This window comes from Diachasmimorpha longicaudata, chromosome 8 (genome assembly GCF_034640455.1).
Source record: "Diachasmimorpha longicaudata isolate KC_UGA_2023 chromosome 8, iyDiaLong2, whole genome shotgun sequence".
Lineage (NCBI taxonomy): Eukaryota > Metazoa > Arthropoda > Insecta > Hymenoptera > Braconidae > Diachasmimorpha > Diachasmimorpha longicaudata.
The window spans coordinates 7,011,410-7,029,260 of NC_087232.1; the positions used below are offsets into that span (position 1 = coordinate 7,011,410).

Sequence of the window (17,851 nt, forward strand, 5' to 3'; positions counted from 1 at the left end):
AATGTATACAAGGAATGCAAGAGTGATAGCTGCAGATAAAGGAATTATCTCAAATTATTTTTGTGCAATGATAAAAGTTATCGGTGCTGTATTATATGTATTCGTCATGGTCAGTATGCCGACAAGATGTGGTCAATTACAGTTTCTTAGTCTCTTAACAATAAAAGATGAAACTCTCAAAATTCTTGGAACCAGCCTTCGTGTGAAAATTTCGTGAAATAAAATAAAGTGGAATGGTGGAGTGCATGGGATCGCAAAAATTTGTTTCGATAGGTAAAAACATTATTTCACACACACAACTGCTTCCTCGTATGCAAATAAATTTTCAACACAAGATATGCAAATAGTTCGAAGGAAATATATTGTTGAAATTCCACCAGTGCTCAGTTCTTCAGTTATAACTTCCTTATCCTAGAAATTTGACACACAGGGGCAGCAACGGGAGCATCTCAAGAATAAAAAAAAGCGATAGTGTATAGTTCAACAAAGTAACCACCTGTAATCACGTGAGTCAACTGTGCTGTGTGATCTGTTTCGTTATCAGTCGACGGTGTGTGGTCCTAGAAGCGTCTACAGTTTTCGTTGCTGATTAAAATGGCTCTGACAATAATTGAGCTGAAGTTTATGTCGATGTTCACAATCGGTGTGACGAGTTTTATTGTTGGACTCATCCCAGGATGTTTATTCAATCGGGGAAGATCTTTGCAGAGGAGATTGTACTTATCAGCTCTCTTGTGTTTCGGTGGCGGAGTACTTCTAGGCACATCAATGCTCCACATGCTGCCAGAAGCAAAAGAGGATTTGCCAGATTATGGAGAACTCGTATTTTGCTGTGGATTTTTACTTCTTTATCTTGTTGATGAGATTGCACATTATTTTCTTATGACGAGCGATGGAGCCGGGCATAGTCAGTAAGTTTTGTGATTCTCCAAGAGACATTGTCGTAAGGCAGTTGTAGAATAAGATAAGGGATGCTGCGGTAATATGGGGACACATTCAGAATCCTTCCACTTGCGATTTTTATATTTTCTTAGATTTTGTGACAGACACGGATCGATAAATTCGTCAAATTCTTAAATCATTTATAAAAGTAATTTTGTCGGAAGGCTCTGATTTTACATTCACTCTATTATCCCCAAGGTGATCGTCAACGTATTTTAGTTAAAATTATTTAGCCTGATTTTTTTTTGTCGAATTTATTAAGGCAAAAGATATCAAGTGAATAACTCTCTTCATAAAGAAATGTTATTTATCCAGTGGACACGACGAATATTCCCAGAACTACGCGCCAACACGTAGATCCTCTTACCAAAACTGCCATGAGGGTTTCCTCCATCGGAATCCCGAGTTCGAGCCAAATGTACTCAGTACTCACAGTAATTTTTTCGCGAGGAAGAAAAGTACTCACCAATATGGGACCGTACCCAGTGCTCCTCAGACTGGCGACGAAGAGGAGTCATTCTTGTGTCATGGACCACACGTAGAGCCCTGCGCCAATTCCAGTACCTCTCACATTGCACTTGCCCTAGCTCTAACAATTCACTCGATCTTGGAGGGACTTGCCATTGGTTTACAGAAGGAAATTGACGAAGTTTTTCTTCTGATTGGGGCTGTGGTGTCGCATAAATTAGTTATGGCTTTCTGTTTGGGTCTGGAGCTTGCAGAATCTGCGAGTACTGTTTGTAGATACACTTCTGCGATGCTGTTCTTCGCCGGAGGTTCATCTTTAGGAATTGGCTTAGGGATGTTAGCATTCAGTGTACGTAATATTTGTGGAATGGGGGATATCAAATGTGGAAAATAATTTTTTTCGTCTCATACCAATGGTGTGCGGCGATTTTCATTCAGTGATGATGTGATGATATTTTAATCTGCAGCTGGAAACTGCGTCGGGAAAGATCATTCTGTCAGTTTTACAAGGCCTGGCTGGTGGGACTCTCCTCTACGTAACTGTGAGCGAAGTCTTACCTCGCGAGAGGGCACGATGGCATAATAGTCCCAGAAGCTCACCTGGACTCGTCCAATTCTTCTCAACAGCATTTGGCTTCGTTGGAATATTCTTTATTAATAAATACTTAGGTAATTAATTAAAAATATACTCCTTGCTCAATCGTGAGCAATATGAATATGAATGATTCACTAAATGAGTGAGTGCATTAATTTACTTTCAGCTAAAACCAAAATTTATTAGAGTAACAAAGATTTTTTTTCCAGAAATCCATCATTGATGATTGCCACTCCAATGCCTCCACTTTACAAAACAATAAAAATACTTGAAGTTGCTGTCATTCAGTAATTTCGCCATAAAAAAATTGTTAGGGAATTACACAATGTAGGATTTAATTCATTGTTTTGATGGTATATTGAGGATCACATCCGCCGCCCTCTCCGCTATAGCAATTATCACGGAATTAGGCGTTCCAGATATTGGAGTGGGCAGGATACTCCCATCAACGATTCTTAGTTTTTTTATACCGTTCACCCTGGAAAAGAACCCCTCGCAGTAATTATTTCAACTTGCATAATGTCCTCAAAGTTAATTATAAATACTAAAAGGAAATTATTTATAATATATTGTCGAGAATTTTTTTTCCAACTGAAGAAATGAGGGAGTAGGACAATTTTGTCCGAAGATCTAGAATAAATGAGAATTCAGGAAAGGAAATTGTGTATGAATAATTTTAATTACCGTAACCTCCTGTCAACGACAGCTTCTCTATCATCTCCCATTCTACAACTACCTCCAGGATGGTAGGCAGTTACCGCGGAGTATCGCATTATGCACTCCGAGTAATGTTCATTTCTGTAAGTTTGTGGTAAATGTTGACAGTCTTCAATGTCAGGAGTGTGGACCTTGGGACCTAATTTCTGAAAGTCTGCGGTCTCTATTATATCCAAAGCTAGGGTAATTGCGTCTTGGGTGCAACGAACGTCTTCGGAATTTTCTAAATACGCCGGGTCGATGCGAGGGGGGTCCAGAATCGTGTAAGTATTCAGAGTTATGTTTCCTCGAGATTGGGGTTGCAGACAGGTCGCTAAGATGAGAACTCCTTCTTGAGCAGAATTATTGTACGAGGGGAATACACTTCTAAATACCTACGGAGCAGAGGAGAAATGTTCATTTGTCTCTATTAATTAAGAGACGGCTAGGAATTTTTTTGATTCTTGAAAATAAAGAATCAGGAATGACGAGGTCTCGTGGTGGCAGGTGGGGACAAGCTGACAGCAGTGGAACTTGAGATCGAGAGGTTTTTAATATCAGGGAACTTTTCACATCGTATGCTCTTTTCTAACGCACACAGACTTGCTATTCGTGTCAGAATTCCTCATGATGAAAAAATTGATATAGAAAAGTTGAGATTAAAAATGTTTTTTCATGAATTTACCTCAGTTTCGTAATTTGAAACATTTAACAGTTTTTCATCTTGACTTCCCACTCCAAACAGTACGAATCCACTGTTTCCTCGAGATGCTGTACCAATCACTCCATTGGTGGCCAATATTCCGGACTCGAAGACGAAATACTTCATGATTTCTGCGAGTGTTTGCATTTTTCGTAGGGTAATACTCACTGGGGCCTCCAGGGAAACGTACATAGGCACATTCAGGTGGTCAAATAGATTCTTTCCTACTTCTGAGAGGTTTTTAATCACAGGTATCTAACAAAATGAATTGATGATTTATTTGTTACGTTTGCAGGTTTTCGTAGCCTTGAATGATGCGCCACGATGCAATCATGAATAGTCTCTGATAAAGTTTTAGGTCTGCAAAATACGACCCACAAAATCGTCAACGCTACGTACTCGGTTTTGCCTGAGTTCCTCGAAAGGTCCAACTCCTGAAACCATCATTAAATGGGGTGTGTTCACAGCTCCCGCGCACAGAATGACTTCATCATTCGCCGCGATCCTTCCTAGTGATCCATCCCTGAATTTAGCTTTTATTCCATCGACAATTTTTTTATCGTCGTCAAATAAAATCTAATGAGAATTAATGAAGACATCATTCAACCTCGTTTCCATTCATATAGCTAATATTTTATTTTCTGAAATTTATTTTAGAAATTTGCTTACTTTTGCAACCAGAGTATCCGATAAAATGTGAAGATTTTTTCGGTTCCAAGCGGGCTGGAGATAAGCGTGATAAGTGCTAAACCGTTTTCCTCGCTTTATAGTATTCTCCGCCTTTTCGATTGTGACATCCCCATAGAATTGCGAAGTATCGAGTCCTGTGAATAATTTTGCTAGGTCTCCCTCCACTGAAATTCCTGGCACCCCCATAATCCTCGAAACTTTATCGAAATATGGGGCCAAGTTATGGTAGGACCAGCCTGTGGGCCACTGCTTGTAGTCCTCTGGTTTTCCGAAGGAGTGAACCAGAAAATTCATCTGTCCACTGCCCCCGAGGCCTTTACCTCTGGGCCAAGAGGCTTGCTACGAAATAATTCAGAAAAAGTATAATTACATCGACTATGCCAATTAGACCATTGCAATTATGGAAGAATTTATAGGACGATTTAGTTAACACAGCATTTTTTAATTGTTCAATTTCGATTGATGGATCGATAAAATTGTATTCTGTACTTCATTTAAAATATTGCGAAAAAAGAGAACTAGCTGATTATTTTATTAAAAAATTCAGATACTGAAAACGTCTGAATAATTAATTGGAACAGGAGAGAGTTGTTTAAACATCTCAATTTATTTTAGAATTTCGGGAGTTTTTGCTGTGGCAGAATTTGTTGAATTATTGTCCATTATACGTGTTTTACAAAACCCCTCGCCGCATAATACTGAGTTTCCGTTTTATATGCCCAGTCGACAGCGGTTCCCTGCATTAGTGGTGCAGCGAGCGGGATAGTTGAGAGCCAATTGAAGTAGCCCCCAGCCTCAATCAGAAGTACACTTTTATTCGGTAGCTCGGACAGCCGAGAAGCTATCACACATCCTGCAGTCCCGGCACCAACTGCATTTTGTTTCAACCGAGAACAATACAGTAAAAAATAGAAATTAACAAATTGTGACTAAGTTGCAAAATTCGAAATAATCTTGCAGACAATGTCGTTAAGTAGTTGTTTAGTAAATGTAACGTTTTCATGAATTATAAAATTATTTGACAATTTATTTAAGAACTTGGAAATAAAATCCAAAAGAAAAGGTTTTTCTACTTAATGTTTTTCCCGTGAAAAATTCAATTGGCTGAGTGTCGATGCACTGTGTTTCTCACCCACTATATAGTCGTACCGATCTTCCGGATATTCGATAATACTCGATGGTCGTGCTACATTGTAGTGATATAATAAAGACACTAACAGAACAATTCCGGAAACAAAAACGTAATTCCACATGACGGTAAAAATCACTTGAAGGCAAATTGTTGATACAAAAAAAAATGACATAAACTCTTGAGCTCTTGTAGTTTATTTACTGCTTGAAATTCCCAGCCACTCGTCTTTGTAATTGCAATATTAAATTAGTATCGACGAAGGGAATCAATAGTACATCCCTCAACTGCGGCATAGGGGGATCAAGTGGCTCTTCAGAAGCCCAATGGAAAAAATACTCTCGGGAGATTTGCACAAAGATTTGCCGCAATATGTAAATTTATTATGGAGCAAAGTAATGCTATCGGAATCTTTTGAACAGAAAATTTGTCCGCTTCCATCTCGATTAATTAACTTTGTTAATGATTTTGAATACTTTGAATGTGTAAAAACACTCGTGCGATCTTTTTGGAAAAATGTAGATTAATTTTTTATAACGATAAATAAATTCAGTGAATTATGAATATTCCCTGTCGTGTAATAATCGTAATTAATGGAAGTTGTGCTCGATTACACCTCCATAATGTGCAAAATTTTTCAATAACTATTTTTCACATTCCATCACACGCAATACAAATGGTAAATAATAATTTTACAATTGCTGTATTGCCATAGAAACTAGAATAATCTCTCTTCTGAAATCCTTGCAATGAATCTAAGTGAAACGAGAGGTAAAAAAGAGTAACTCGTGATTAATTGAGGAATAAATACATGGACTTTTATTCTGTATTATTTTCTTCTCATTTTTTAAATAACTTTCCTAATTTACACGTTTATCAACTATAAAGCTGAATATTATCATTATCATTACATCATAGCGACAGCTGTAGACGTCGGAAAATTCTGGCTAGACTTTCCATTCAATTGTTACACCGTCTTCCGTAACAAACTCGATTAATATCTTTTAATCATTCACAAAATGAGTTTTAGTGCTCACACGCTCTCCAGCCACTTGAGGAGAGCAATTTTCTTTGTATACTCCTCGAACTCTCATTTCATTTCCTGATAAAGCCATACTGACATTATGAAAATGGTGAGATAATAATCCAATTACTGAAATAAAATTCTCGAATCAGTTTGGTGTGTGTAATTCATTCCTCATGGAAAATTATTTCGAGTGAATATTACTCCTTACAAGTTCTGAGGTATTCATAAAAGTGATACGAATACGAATTATGAAGATATCTCCAACACTAAGACTTTTGTCGAATTATCATTTTTAGGAGAGCCTGAATAATCGGAAAATTAACATTGTCATAATTCCCTCTCCATCAATGAAAGCAAATTTAATTCTTTTACTCATTTATTTACGGAAAAAAATTACCGGCATTCGATAATGAAACTGTTCGTGCACTTAACAATTTTAAAAATTCCGTGGATACCATCCTCGGAGAATTTCGCCAAAATTACAGAAAATTATTGACCTCAGTGAGACAAAGAAAATTTTTCGAAATTCTCGCTGCCACGCGCGTCTGTTGCTTCCATAATTTCAGTTTCCATTACTCATTGATACCCCTATAAATAATTAACAATTCACATTAACGATTGTGAATATAAACAGAAATGGAAATAAAACAAACTTTTTAGAAGCTGACTGTCTCGTTATTTCTCGATTTCAGGACGTCTGGATTTTTTATAACTATTTTCCAGAACTTGATGATGGTATGGATACGTTCATGTTCAAAAGAACATAATAAATGTGCAGTATACAATTTTTCCGCGGGTGAAAAACGAAAACAGTGAAATGTATGAACCTAAGTCAGAAGAGGAGCGACTGTACAATAAATTCATTGCGATTTTTTCAAATTTAATTTTCATTGGTGAAGTCGTTGCTGGAGTTGCTACTTGATGAGGAGGTAGATGATGCACTGCTGTTGAATTGATTGCTGTTCTGAAATGCTCTGAAAAAGGCTGCTAGATTTGGCCCAATTTCGTCCTGGTTTGCCTCTGTAGAGCCTTGGTCTCCCAGACTTTGTCGGCATATAGGACAGGTACCATGCTGAAATTTAATATACGTATACACAATAATAATAAATAATAATAATAATAAATATAATAAATATAATAAATAATAAATATAATAAATTTTTGGAAAAAATAGTATTGACTGCGATTTGGTAAATGTTTAGAAAATAAGATGATGTAATATTTACGGAACAATCTGGAAACGGAACTACTCACCAACTCAAGCCAAGGTATAATACACGGTGCGTGATAGAGATGTTTACACGATAATTGCCTGACAGATTCGGACAAAATAAAATCCTCCCAGCATACGGAACATTGAAGTTTGCTGTCTGCAATAACAAATAAAAAGGTCATGAGGAAATTAATCCACCACTTTGATATTTTTTTTCAAATCACTCAATTTTTAATAAAAATTACGTGATAGTTCCCTAAAAATGTGTACAACCACAAATAATAAGCAATTGTAAATAGAACTCATGTTCATGAAAAAATTCCAGATATTATCCTTACCAATGTGTGATTGACTAATTGTAGTATTTGGAATTTCGTCAATTTGCTGACGCGGTAATGGAGGTGGACCACTGCCGTCCATTTGGTTGAGTAGCTGTGTTACTATCGAATCCAGTCCATCATTGCCCCACACATAGTCACCAGGGTTAGAGACGAGTAATCTAATGCGAATAATGTAGAAATAATATAAAAATTATTCATTAGTATTTATTGAAGTACAAAAAAGAGAGGATTCTAAACCATGTGTTTAAAAGTCAATAGGCATTACTGGACTTATATTTCCTCTTATCACTTAACTTTACATGTGTGAATAGGCAACGCAATTCTTACACACTTCTAGGCCTCGATTTCTAGATGAACAAAATATTTACTTACACAGGTGGTCGACCTGCTATGACAGAACGTCCTAGTGCGGTGAAATTAAAGAAGAACTCGTGGAAAAGATTTTCATAAGACAATGTAGGTTGTCTATGTCGTGAATTTGACCATCTGCAAAATATCAATCCCTGTTTTTAAACTTTTCACTCTCTTCTGCTTATCGCGATGTATGCGACGGCTTTTTAACGACCGGAAACGATTAAAAGATTTGATCGGTTGTCACTGTTTTGATAAAGAATTTTATAAGGGGTTACAAGTATACTAAACTGGTGACACATAGTGAGAGAATGCATAGTGAATGCATTTCATGGCAATTGATAATAGTTGGATTATTTTTGGTTTTAGAAAAAGTTAGGGATTTCACGGAAGCTCTTCTAACATTACTATTTATGTATTTTTCACTTCTATGGCAAATATTTAAAATTGCTTCAAATGTTGGAAACTTGATATATAATGATAGCACTGACAGAGGGATTTAGCTAAATTGTACGTACACACATGTGCATAGGATGCGGTAAGTTATCTCCGAAGGGTCGAGCCGAAGGCATAGACAAAATACCATCCATAAATTGCATGTTTTGAAAATAATTCTTACCTGTTTTGCATATCACCTCGCCTCCTATCTCGTAATAATGCTGTGCCACCTTCTGAGCCTGATGCAGCCAGCTCAGGAAGTTCGCTGAGCTCCATTAACATTTGTTGCTGAACAAATTAAAAATTTTATCATCACGTAACATCTACAAAACTTTCATTCGTGTGCAAAAAATAACAATTTTGTGTTTATAATGATAAATAAAAAGTACAAAGACTTACCTGCAGATCAATATCGTTGAAATCCTCAGTACTAATTTCCATACTCATATCATGATCATCTTCCTCGTTCTCTAGCTTTTCTATGAATCCACTGGCACAATGTGGACATGTGTAATCCTGAAAGAAATGGAAAGAAAAAAAAAAAATTTTAGTTGCGGAAATTAACCTATCGAAACTCATATTTGGAATTTAATGATCGATTGCCTCAGAAAAAAATCACTTTGTGTAAATTCCTTTTGCTGATTTCGGATATCGAAAATATCACATTGAAGAAATAAACACTTCTCTGCCATGAATAAAGATGTGGCAAAAAAAAAAGATTTTTGCAACTCCAAGAATCGTTTTTTGTTTTTTAATGATTAACGCCCCACTGATAATTTGTTAGAATAAAATTTTCTAAACAAAACTAATTTTTCCTGTTCATATAGAGTGTAATGTCCTTCCTTTATTGACATCTGTTATGTCAACATTTTTTCACTGCCAACATCAACAGTGATGACAATATTGCAACGGTAACAAACTGACCAGGAATACTAAAATATCATCAAATCCGTTGTAACGTTAATGATCGAATTACTTGGCCCATAACAAGAAATACTTAATGGAGTCACTCACTAACGACCGAAGGTAATCAACATTTTTTATAACAATCATCCCAGCCCCTTGGAGAGGGTAGAATTGAGGCTGGGGCAACCATTATACCACGATTTGCCAATTTGCGTAGCATCGATCAATTTCCTCGCCATTTCATCATCAGTAGAATTGATTGCTCGAAATGGCATGGAAAAAGTGAAGAGGTTAAATAAACGGTAGCAATGTATCCAACGATTTTATCACCCAATTGCCTTAAAAGACTCTGGGTAATGAGGATGGTAACAGGGAAAGTGGTGAGGGAAGGGGGTGAAAGATGGACGGTTGAATCACACATGGTTTGTGACAGTTTATTCGTGTGGGAGAGGCAGCGAGATTTTTCAGTTTGGCAACAACAAAATAATTGGATAATATCCGTAACTGTTGGGTGTAAAGTACTCACAGGTAATAAACGCTGAATTTCAACACTACACTTGTGACAAAAAAAACGGGACATCCGAGATCCGTCTGCAACGGCTTCAGCCATGTTTTGTGTTCTACGGTCGCTTTCGACTGTAAATTGGTGACTACAAACACGCAGATATAAACTGTGATCCAAGCGATTACCACTGACCCGAAGCCAACTTCATGAATGTCGCTGCTTTTCAAAATGGCGGATAGTGCGCGCTCAATTTTGATTTTCTGACCGTCAAAAATACACTTAGAAATGATAACTAAGAATTTTGGGGGTTATTTAGTGCTGTTCGATGAGTTTTTCTTTGTTTTGAGGATTTTCAAATTTTTCTCTGAAATACCAGGAACTGATGCTCAGAGAACAGAAAATGATGGTTCTTTTGTCACTCGATCGGTGACGCTACGGGATTGAAAATCGTAGATCCAAAATTAAAATTAAAATGGCGATTTATCGGGTTTGGTGATAAAAAAATGCCTGGAGCTTCCTTTTCTTTTGTCTTCAATTGCGTTACATCCGAATTCAAGGGATTCTTTCTCATCGAAATGAATATTTACACAACATTTATTGGTTTTAATGTCTTTTACTTTGTACGTTAACGACAATTATATTATCATACAATCATTAAAATTAAGAAACAAAAATTCGCCCACTTGCATTTTTCACACATCTCACAATAATCAATTTTGTTCGTTATTTTGTTTATTTTCGTCTGGATTCAGAGATATTCTACGTCACTAACATCTCTATCTCTCGAGTCATTCTTTGGCAACTCCACTGGTTTCATCAGGTAAATGGTAAAACATCGTGTTAAAATTGTATAAAATAATATCAATGATATGAATTAAATTCAATCAAATACCATGAAATTTACATTTGGCATGCGCCCTTAAAAGCTTTCAGGATTTTTTTCCGAATTTCTTATGAAACTCAAAAATATTTATCTTAATCATTCTTCGATTTTAGTACAGAGTCTAATGATGAACATGGATTGAGTAGAAAAAAGATCAAGCCGTTAAAACACATATCATCTGCATGATGATAAAATTATATCATCAGTGAATTTTTTTTTCGCAAAAGTCCCGAAATTCTCTCTTGACGAGAAAAACCAGCTCGCATCCTTCCTGGCCAACTCGTCTTCGATACAAATGGTTAATTACAATTGGCCTCGAATGGTCCTAGTCCTCAACCACTGAACTTAAATCGATTAAAAAATCTTTTGAACGGTTATTATATTCTTTTTCCTTAACAGTTACCTTGCTCAAGTGTTCGACATTCAATCATACATTTTCACATACTCCACTTCGTAGACATTATATTACACAGTGCATTGAAACAATCTCCATATTTCCATCGTCAAATGCAATACAATAATATAACTTTATTCCTATATAATGGAAATTCAAATAAATTCCATTTACACCCTATTGAATATGATTTACATCAATGCAGCATTGAAGTGATTGGAGAAGATGAAGCCACAGAAATTATACAGATTATCTCTTGAACTAACTCTCATGAATTTATCCAAATCTTTAAATCTGAAGTCCCGAAATACCAACCACGTCGTGTATTGGTGCCTTCATAGGCTGATATGCCTAAGCTTTGAATATTTGAAAAATCATTGAAAAAAAATCCAAGCATTTCTCTTCAAAATGCTCTTCAGGAATTGATAATGGGGCTTTTGCATAAAATTTTTTTTATATTTGAAAAAATTATAAAAAATGAATGAGAACCCTTCCTCCTTTAATTACACATTTCTTAAGTATTTGCGAGACAATCTGTACTGAATTTCTGGCTTTTATTTAGTTACCAATTCACTGCATAATAGAAAACTGGATAAGCGGTGACATGGCTCTACCCTGTCGTCAGAGTAAGTGAGCAAATAAATTCAAGTAAAAAATATGAAAAATATATTCAACTAAAAAACAAATAGAATATAAAAAATTTATATTTATCGTCTACCTAACGCCTATGGTTACCATATTTCTCATCGTTTGCCACTCTCGTTTTTAAGATATTTAATTATAATAATTATAAAATGATTAGTAGCAACTAATTCTGAGATATCAGAGTGTAGTTCCACCGAACACATAATTACGGTATTTGTTTGTCCTTTTGTTTATGTTATGTCTGATAATTTGTTAGAAATAATTAGCAAGCATCACTAGCCACTTTTATTTGAACCTTCGATTGTAAAAACGTATATTTTTATGTGTACCCATTAGTTGTTTATACTATCGGTGGTCATTTTTTTTTCATTCATTTTCTTTCAATGTGCAACACGAGAAAACCAAATCATTCAATTGTTCTCGTTATTTTGGTTAAAATGAAACAAAAACATTGAAAAATGTGCGACAATTAACAGTGAAGATAACTGCTCGTCTTTGAGCGATAAATTCGATTCTTTAAATTAATCGATTTGTTCATTATCGAGACCACAGAAAACTATTTCCTATGATTGTTTTTTTCTGTATAAATTAATAATACTGCATGAAATACTTGGCTGAATGAAGATGTGCATTGTGCATCTGTTAATTGGTAATAGTTGGAAAGGACATCTTAAGAATTAATTATTCATCTTGATTTTCAGAGATTATTTACTTCGTTGGTGACGATGGTTAGCTAATTAGTTCACAATCACGATCTTGTTAGACTGAATTTCTACAACAATAATTTATTTATTGGGGTGAGGGGAGGGGGGATGCATTCAAATAGTGTTGACGGTTTTTCGGTCTATTCCCTTGATTAGTAAGGAAATGTCGGAATGGCAAGGATCAGCTATTGAAAATTGGAACTTATCGAAAACATTTATTGATTGTTTAATAATCTCGTTTCCTGTTAAGTTGTTCTCCTACTTTTCATCTCGTCGTACAATTTGTAATTATGCCAGTGGATAACTGGCCTTTGAACACTCATTATTCATGATATTCTTCAGGAATGAATTATTTCAGGTTAAAATCAATAGAAATGTCTATTCTGCAGGCAGTAGCCAGTGGATTCTAATGATGCACATTTGGCTTACTGATATATCGATTTTGACTGTTCACTGTGCGCGGTTATTTCGTACTGAGATAACATTTGATCGTTAGAGTTCCAGTTTTTTTTTTGCACAATTCAGTCGATTGAATATCACCAGTGACTGAACGTCAGATTTTCAGGAGTCGATGCGTAAAATGTAGGAATTTGCATCCTTAATAAAACCTCCATTACCTTCAATAATAAAGCTATAACGAAAAGTTAAAAATCTTGGAATCGGGAATGTTTCTTTGGTTTATCTTCGTATTTGTTTAAACGTATTCTTCTAGTTAAGTGATAATGAACATTCTGAGAAATTTCTCATGGGCATTGGCATTTTTAGCAGACTTTGATCGGTATCTTCCCCTCACGTATGTAAGCAATTATATACGTGATGCTGAAGAGAACACTATCAACAATTCCACCGGAAGGAATGAGTAGGATCGAATCAGGTACCACAGGTTCTATATAAACTCCCGTTTGTGACGCGAGACTGGAATTGTTATTTACTCGACTAGTACGACTGTATTTTTAGGAAATTTCTGGATTTCCTTGGGTTTTCCAAGAATAAAAAATCATGCAACAACCCAATTCGAAGCACCACTACATCCGAGGATATTCACAAAATAACATACATCATCCTCGAGTTCTTGTCTCCTTTCATTGCACCCCGAATTCAATTATCATTATCGTTAAATAATAATCGAGAGAACTTGAAGATCAACAACTATCAACATTCGTTTAATTATAACTGCGCTATTCCACTGAAGTCAGTTAATGTTGGCACTCAGTTATGATATTATCGTAGTCTAAATCATGATCATTTATCAGGTATGGAGCAACTGGCGTCACAATAATCCACCGATGATTAGAATTTTTCCACTGAATATCTCAAGAATGTCGGTATTAATATTATAATTTTGTTTCGGAAGTTTAATAAAATTTGTGGAAGGAGGGGAAGATTTGTTAGGGGTTTAATCGTCGTCGGACGATTCCGTTGAACTTTCCGGCATGATCCAGTTGCCTCGACCCCCACTGGTCCTAGAAGAGCATTCTAATTTGTTTATAACGAATTTTGACTGAGTAATGAAGTCATTTCTTATACGCCATAAAGTTGTTCTTGCGAGAACTTGCAAAAAATTTCGTTAAAAATAAATCCTTTATAAAATAAAACGCGGTTACTCATTGATCTCCTTGAACATGACGGATTCATGGAGACAAAAAAATTGAAAATATGAAAATGGAAAAGTGTTGATCAATTTACCTTGTACGCTGACGTGTATTGGTTGGCAGTGTCAATGAAGTCCTGTAATACTGTGGGGTAACACTAGCGGCAGTATCCTCAGGTCTCCTGTGTAGTGTCATAGTTTCGTGAGGAGAAGTAACCAGTTCATCCTCGTTATCCAAATAGTACCTAGACCCTGTGGCACTTTTACAATTTTCACACTCACTTCTGTAATCATCAGCATCATCGTGCAGCGTTGGCAATGCCTGCATACTGCAGTTGCATGTGAATGATTCGAAACTACCGTCCTGGTTGGCTCCGTTGGATGCCAGTAAAGGCGGTGGTTTTTTATCACAATTACCGACAGCCATGATTCCCTCGAAGGGAGATGCGTCTGTTTGTGATTCGTTAGAATGAGTTGTAGCACTCTCTCTAAAAGAATCTGCATAGAAATCTGCCTGCGTTGCACTGTCTGTGCTGGGTATTGTGGGAGGGGCAGATCTTGGTTGACGCTCTGAGGCAAAATCCATTGGGAGTTCCCCAAACAGAGGGGCAACAGGTTTATTCGCCAAAAAGTCACGTCTTAGCCTCAGATTGCTGCTGGTGGCGAGTGTTCTTGGTATTGTCCGATGTGTCGAGACACTGGCACTGGGTAAAGTGGCTGAGATGGTGAACGCTGAGCCCTGACGTGGGAGAGTCGTGTGATAAGTTTTTGAGGAGTTTTGGTGATTCATTGATGAAGATTGTGTCTGTACACTGTTGCTCGAATGTTGTGAACCAATTTCTGTCAGATTATTCATATTAGTTAGGACAATGGGTGTCGGTAAATTTTCATAGGTACTATTGCCCATGCTGAAACTAGTAGTCGATGAATTATTGTAAAACCCTGGAGAGATAGCATCGCTTTGGGCCTGCTGATGGCAATGAGGGTTTACAGCACTCAGAGGACGACTCCCCGAGACCGATGACGATGGGCTCGCGCCATGGTTGGAGGGAGTCGGGGAATTTCCTGATAAATTTGGGTTTCCAGCTAACAATGTGACATTGGAGTGACTATTGTGCGTCGTCAGGTACGTGTTAGGAAGATTCAGGGGTGACAGCGCGTGTGGAGTCATTGATAAGAGAGCCTGCTCTGCTCTGGCTGCCGCTACTGCTTCCTCGTAGGGCGGTGGAGCCTCTCCACGAGGGAAATAGTTGCCTGGTGGCTTCCACAGGGGGTAGCCTCCTCCGCAGGCCAGGTCATCCATCTGCATGCCATGAGGCAGTCCACCACGCTCCAAGTAACCCATACTACCCAAGGAATGGCTCTCATCACCCAACTGGCGACTCTGTCTTCCTGCTACGCAAACTGATTAATTGATAGATAATCATTGCAAGGTTCTTTGGAGAGTCGGGAGAAAATGGTGCAGAACCTCTTTCAGTCTGTCTCTCAAAAATTTGAATGGGCCTGCTTATCTCTAGTAAAACCCTGCCACGAAAATGAGCAACGAAAAGAAAGCAAAGAAAGAATATAAACAATGAAAATATAAATATGGAACGTAATTTCACCTCGAATTTTGCGTTGCCGAAGTCTGTGAATGAGGAAGAACAGAAGACTGAGAGAGAGAATGGCTGTGAAACAGCTCGCGACCAGTCTCAATCCAAGATCGTAACTAGCAGTGGAATCGCTGCTTCCATCTATCCCATCGGTTTTGTCGTTTGTCACTGAAGACAGTGTATTATCCAGGCATATGAATTCGCAGCATGGAGTGCCGTCCATCCTGAATGATTTGCAGTCTTGCTTAGACATTGGTTTCTAAAAATAGATTGTAGAGAGACGTTAATTGCGCTCATAAATGATCTGCTATCGTCATTAATCCCTTCACTCGAGAGGAATCCACCTCCAAGCGCCCAATATTCACGCACAGTATAATCAAAGTTTGGAGTTCAAGCCGACTAAGGGGGCCTTTAATTTCATTGGATTCTGGAGCTCGACGCCATTATTGGAGTTCTACGCTGTCACTCAAAGGCAACTCGATGCTCGGATTACACTTATGAAGACCACGATGACTCGGATTATCTTTATGAGACGGTGGGGTTTTCTACTCGTGTAGTTGGCGTTCGTGCCAAGGGGTGCGAGCGAGAAGATTCAATTTTTGGGGGTTTTTCGCAGTAATTATATGCAGAAGAGGATTTTTCGTCTTCTGGGGTCCCAATACAATCCTTTGATCTAAGGTTACACTAATGAGGGAATATCAATCATCTGCGAAGATAACTGCCTCACTTGGGGCTCCTAAAACTGCCCGGTTTTTGAAATAATAATCATAATTTTTCCTCACCTGTGGCAAAGTGCATATGACTTCCTTGCACCACTTGGGATTCCCATTGTCGCAGATGCACACAGTGCAGGGCTCAGGTATGAACAAGTGGCCAGTCTCGTAAGTCCGTCCTTGTGAGTCTTTGCATACACCTCCACCATCAACTTGACCTGTTTTATTATGAAACCCTTTAAATTGTTTTACTCGATAATGTTTATGTGAAAATTTTCTGTGCAACTGTTCATTCTCCTCTGATCATTGACATCCTGAACTAGTTGATAACATGGAAATAGACAATAACATAAATACTCCAGGCTTTTCTTGAGCGCTGCACTTGGCTTCTTGATATTAAAATGATCATGCAATGGGAAATAGTCAATTAAAATGACACAATTATCAGTAACGATTGAGCAATAAATTGAGATGAACATGACTCAGTAAACTCAAGATTGTGGGAGTGATTGTCACAGAGCTTAATGCCCTACTTCCAATCCATAGAAATTGAGATGAAAGTCCTGCTCAAGTAAATTTTCGAAATTGTCATGGTCAAAGGTTTTTCAAGAGGAGTTTATTATGGAGTAATAATGATCGTTCAAATGTTTACGTAGAAGTCTTCTGTTTTACTAACCATTGAGATGCAAAGTGAGCGTAAGGACTGCATAGCTGAGGAGGTCACCACTTCTATATCTCATTCTCAGTTTGTTACCTCATCATATCCCTTCGTTGTCGCGTTATCACTACTGCACACAGAGACAGTGATCCCTTTCAGCAGTTACAACGATATCTTTAATTGTTAATCATGTTAACCCAGTCAACACGACTGTTCACTCATTTTGAGTTACACTTTCGCAGTCCTCTGCTGATTTACGTCAATTGTACACCATATTCACCTGGAGATTGGGGGGGCAATCGAGTCCTCGACATCAGGGGGTTATTTTGTAATTGGGGGCAATTGTTTAATTGATGCACTGGGAGCAGGGGAGGTGGTACTTAGTCAGAGGTGAATTTATTTCCGTGGTAGGTAGATTGTAGGCCAACCTAGGCAACCAATTCTTGAATGAGCACAGTGGGACTTGCAGGAGTTGATCGATTTGTAAACTGGGCAACTGGATGGCTGGTGTATCAACTGAGAAGTCGAAGGGTACCGACATCTGTTAGACCAAAGAGGATAGACTAAAGGAGAGGCTCAGTCCTGGGGGTTTGAGTGACGCCAGGCACTCCACGTTACCGACGTGATTTCACCCCAGCGGAAACGGGGCGCCACGAGTACTACTGGG

At 37.6% G+C, this 17,851-nt stretch overlaps 4 protein-coding genes across 9 annotated transcripts; 1 reads left to right on the plus strand and 3 right to left on the minus strand.

The window, feature by feature from the left end:
- The first annotated feature begins 133 nt into the window (after positions 1-133).
- On the plus strand, positions 134-2,665 carry LOC135164984 (protein zntD). 2 transcript variants are annotated; one of them, XM_064125826.1, is made up of 5 exons: positions 134-273; positions 416-911; positions 1,258-1,759; positions 1,878-2,079; positions 2,215-2,665. In XM_064125826.1, the coding sequence occupies exons 2-5, from the start codon at positions 595-597 to the stop codon at positions 2,226-2,228; spliced, it is 1,035 nt and encodes a 344-aa protein (XP_063981896.1). In that variant the 5' UTR covers positions 134-273; positions 416-594; the 3' UTR covers positions 2,229-2,665. The 2 variants fall into 2 exon arrangements, with proteins under 2 accessions (XP_063981896.1, XP_063981895.1); XM_064125825.1 differs by having other exon boundaries at positions 136-273; positions 431-911.
- On the minus strand, positions 2,345-5,862 carry LOC135164974 (neither inactivation nor afterpotential protein G-like). 2 transcript variants are annotated; one of them, XM_064125807.1, is made up of 7 exons: positions 5,227-5,862; positions 4,763-4,965; positions 4,074-4,433; positions 3,804-3,980; positions 3,387-3,659; positions 2,690-3,096; positions 2,345-2,483 (listed from the first exon to the last, which is right to left on the minus strand). In XM_064125807.1, exons 1-7 carry the CDS (start codon positions 5,396-5,398, stop codon positions 2,345-2,347), a joined length of 1,731 nt encoding a protein of 576 aa, XP_063981877.1. In that variant the 5' UTR covers positions 5,399-5,862. The 2 variants fall into 2 exon arrangements, with proteins under 2 accessions (XP_063981877.1, XP_063981878.1); XM_064125808.1 differs by having other exon boundaries at positions 5,168-5,862.
- A 153-nt stretch (positions 5,863-6,015) lies between these two features.
- LOC135164989 (E3 ubiquitin-protein ligase Iruka-like) lies at positions 6,016-10,179 on the minus strand. 2 transcript variants are annotated; one of them, XM_064125832.1, is made up of 7 exons: positions 10,026-10,179; positions 8,993-9,109; positions 8,775-8,881; positions 8,177-8,290; positions 7,802-7,962; positions 7,505-7,620; positions 6,016-7,322 (listed from the first exon to the last, which is right to left on the minus strand). In XM_064125832.1, the coding sequence occupies exons 1-7, from the start codon at positions 10,107-10,109 to the stop codon at positions 7,131-7,133; spliced, it is 891 nt and encodes a 296-aa protein (XP_063981902.1). In that variant the 5' UTR covers positions 10,110-10,179; the 3' UTR covers positions 6,016-7,130. The 2 variants fall into 2 exon arrangements, with proteins under 2 accessions (XP_063981902.1, XP_063981903.1); XM_064125833.1 differs by lacking the exon at positions 10,026-10,179 and adding an exon at positions 9,608-9,876.
- Positions 10,180-10,578: 399 nt separating this feature from the next.
- LOC135164973 (uncharacterized) lies at positions 10,579-17,706 on the minus strand. 3 transcript variants are annotated; one of them, XM_064125805.1, is made up of 5 exons: positions 17,203-17,706; positions 16,596-16,744; positions 15,826-16,072; positions 14,317-15,613; positions 10,579-14,093 (listed from the first exon to the last, which is right to left on the minus strand). In XM_064125805.1, exons 1-5 carry the CDS (start codon positions 17,264-17,266, stop codon positions 14,027-14,029), a joined length of 1,824 nt encoding a protein of 607 aa, XP_063981875.1. In that variant the 5' UTR covers positions 17,267-17,706; the 3' UTR covers positions 10,579-14,026. The 3 variants fall into 3 exon arrangements, with proteins under 3 accessions (XP_063981875.1, XP_063981874.1, XP_063981873.1); XM_064125804.1 differs by having other exon boundaries at positions 14,317-15,616; XM_064125803.1 differs by having other exon boundaries at positions 14,317-15,625.
- Between the last annotated feature and the right edge of the window lie 145 nt (positions 17,707-17,851).

Coding starts and splice junctions, on each gene's coding strand:
- LOC135164974 (XM_064125807.1), bottom strand. CDS start 5,398: ATGTCATTTTTTTTTGTATCAACAATTTGCCTTCAAGTGATTTTTACC. Junction 4,966..5,226: donor TCGGTACGACTATATAGTGG/GTGAGAAACACA, acceptor AACAAAATGCAG/TTGGTGCCGGGACTGCAGGA. Junction 2,484..2,689: donor GTCGTTGACAGGAGGTTACG/GTAATTAAAATT, acceptor GTTCTTTTCCAG/GGTGAACGGTATAAAAAAAC.
- LOC135164973 (XM_064125803.1), bottom strand. CDS start 17,266: ATGAGATATAGAAGTGGTGACCTCCTCAGCTATGCAGTCCTTACGCTC. Junction 15,626..15,825: donor TCGGCAACGCAAAATTCGAG/GTGAAATTACGT, acceptor TCAATTAATCAG/TTTGCGTAGCAGGAAGACAG. Junction 14,094..14,316: donor AATACACGTCAGCGTACAAG/GTAAATTGATCA, acceptor ATGCTCTTCTAG/GACCAGTGGGGGTCGAGGCA.
- LOC135164984 (XM_064125826.1), top strand. CDS start 595: ATGGCTCTGACAATAATTGAGCTGAAGTTTATGTCGATGTTCACAATC. Junction 912..1,257: donor GATGGAGCCGGGCATAGTCA/GTAAGTTTTGTG, acceptor TTATTTATCCAG/TGGACACGACGAATATTCCC. Junction 1,760..1,877: donor TAGGGATGTTAGCATTCAGT/GTACGTAATATT, acceptor TTTAATCTGCAG/CTGGAAACTGCGTCGGGAAA.
- LOC135164989 (XM_064125832.1), bottom strand. CDS start 10,109: ATGGCTGAAGCCGTTGCAGACGGATCTCGGATGTCCCGTTTTTTTTGT. Junction 9,110..10,025: donor AAATTCAGCGTTTATTACCT/GTGAGTACTTTA, acceptor CATTTCTTTCAG/GATTACACATGTCCACATTG. Junction 8,291..8,774: donor CGAGGTGATATGCAAAACAG/GTAAGAATTATT, acceptor GATATTTTGCAG/ATGGTCAAATTCACGACATA.